Source organism: Eurypyga helias, unplaced genomic scaffold (assembly GCF_000690775.1).
Source record: "Eurypyga helias isolate BGI_N326 unplaced genomic scaffold, ASM69077v1 scaffold24820, whole genome shotgun sequence".
Classification (NCBI taxonomy): domain Eukaryota; kingdom Metazoa; phylum Chordata; class Aves; order Eurypygiformes; family Eurypygidae; genus Eurypyga; species Eurypyga helias.
In genome coordinates this window covers 3466-3718 of record NW_010227970.1, presented here as the reverse complement: position 1 = coordinate 3718, position 253 = coordinate 3466, and the positions used below count along the sequence as shown (strand labels likewise).

The 253-nt window shown below is 74.3% G+C and overlaps 1 protein-coding gene across 1 annotated transcript in view; it reads right to left on the bottom strand.

Moving 5' to 3' along the window:
• Nucleotides 1-34: 34 nt before the first annotated feature.
• LOC104514412 (death-associated protein kinase 3-like) overlaps nt 35-253 on the bottom strand; it is a gene marked incomplete at both ends in the record, with an annotated part of 3350 nt that continues 3131 nt past the window's right edge. Inside the window, one exon of the mRNA XM_010158084.1 lies at nt 35-214. Coding sequence (XP_010156386.1) covers nt 35-214 — 180 coding nt within the window. The remainder of the gene's footprint in view (nt 215-253) is intronic.

Below are 253 nucleotides of genomic sequence, written 5' to 3'. Positions count from 1 at the left end.
GGGCTCCAGGGAGGCACAGTCCCCGTGACGCCACCACGAGCCCAGCTGAGCCCGGGGACGTTTCCCGAAGGCTGTCGGTGGCCTGGCTCCTCGGGCGAGCAAGGGGCAGAGCCACCGAGGTCCCTTCGGCGCTGCCGCCGTGGCAGATCCCGGGGGGGAGCTGGGAAGGACGCCCCAACCTCAGCCTGAGGGCAGCCGACGCCAGCACGGGCCCAGCTAGCGGATGGCTCCGGCTCCCGCGCCGCTCTGCGGC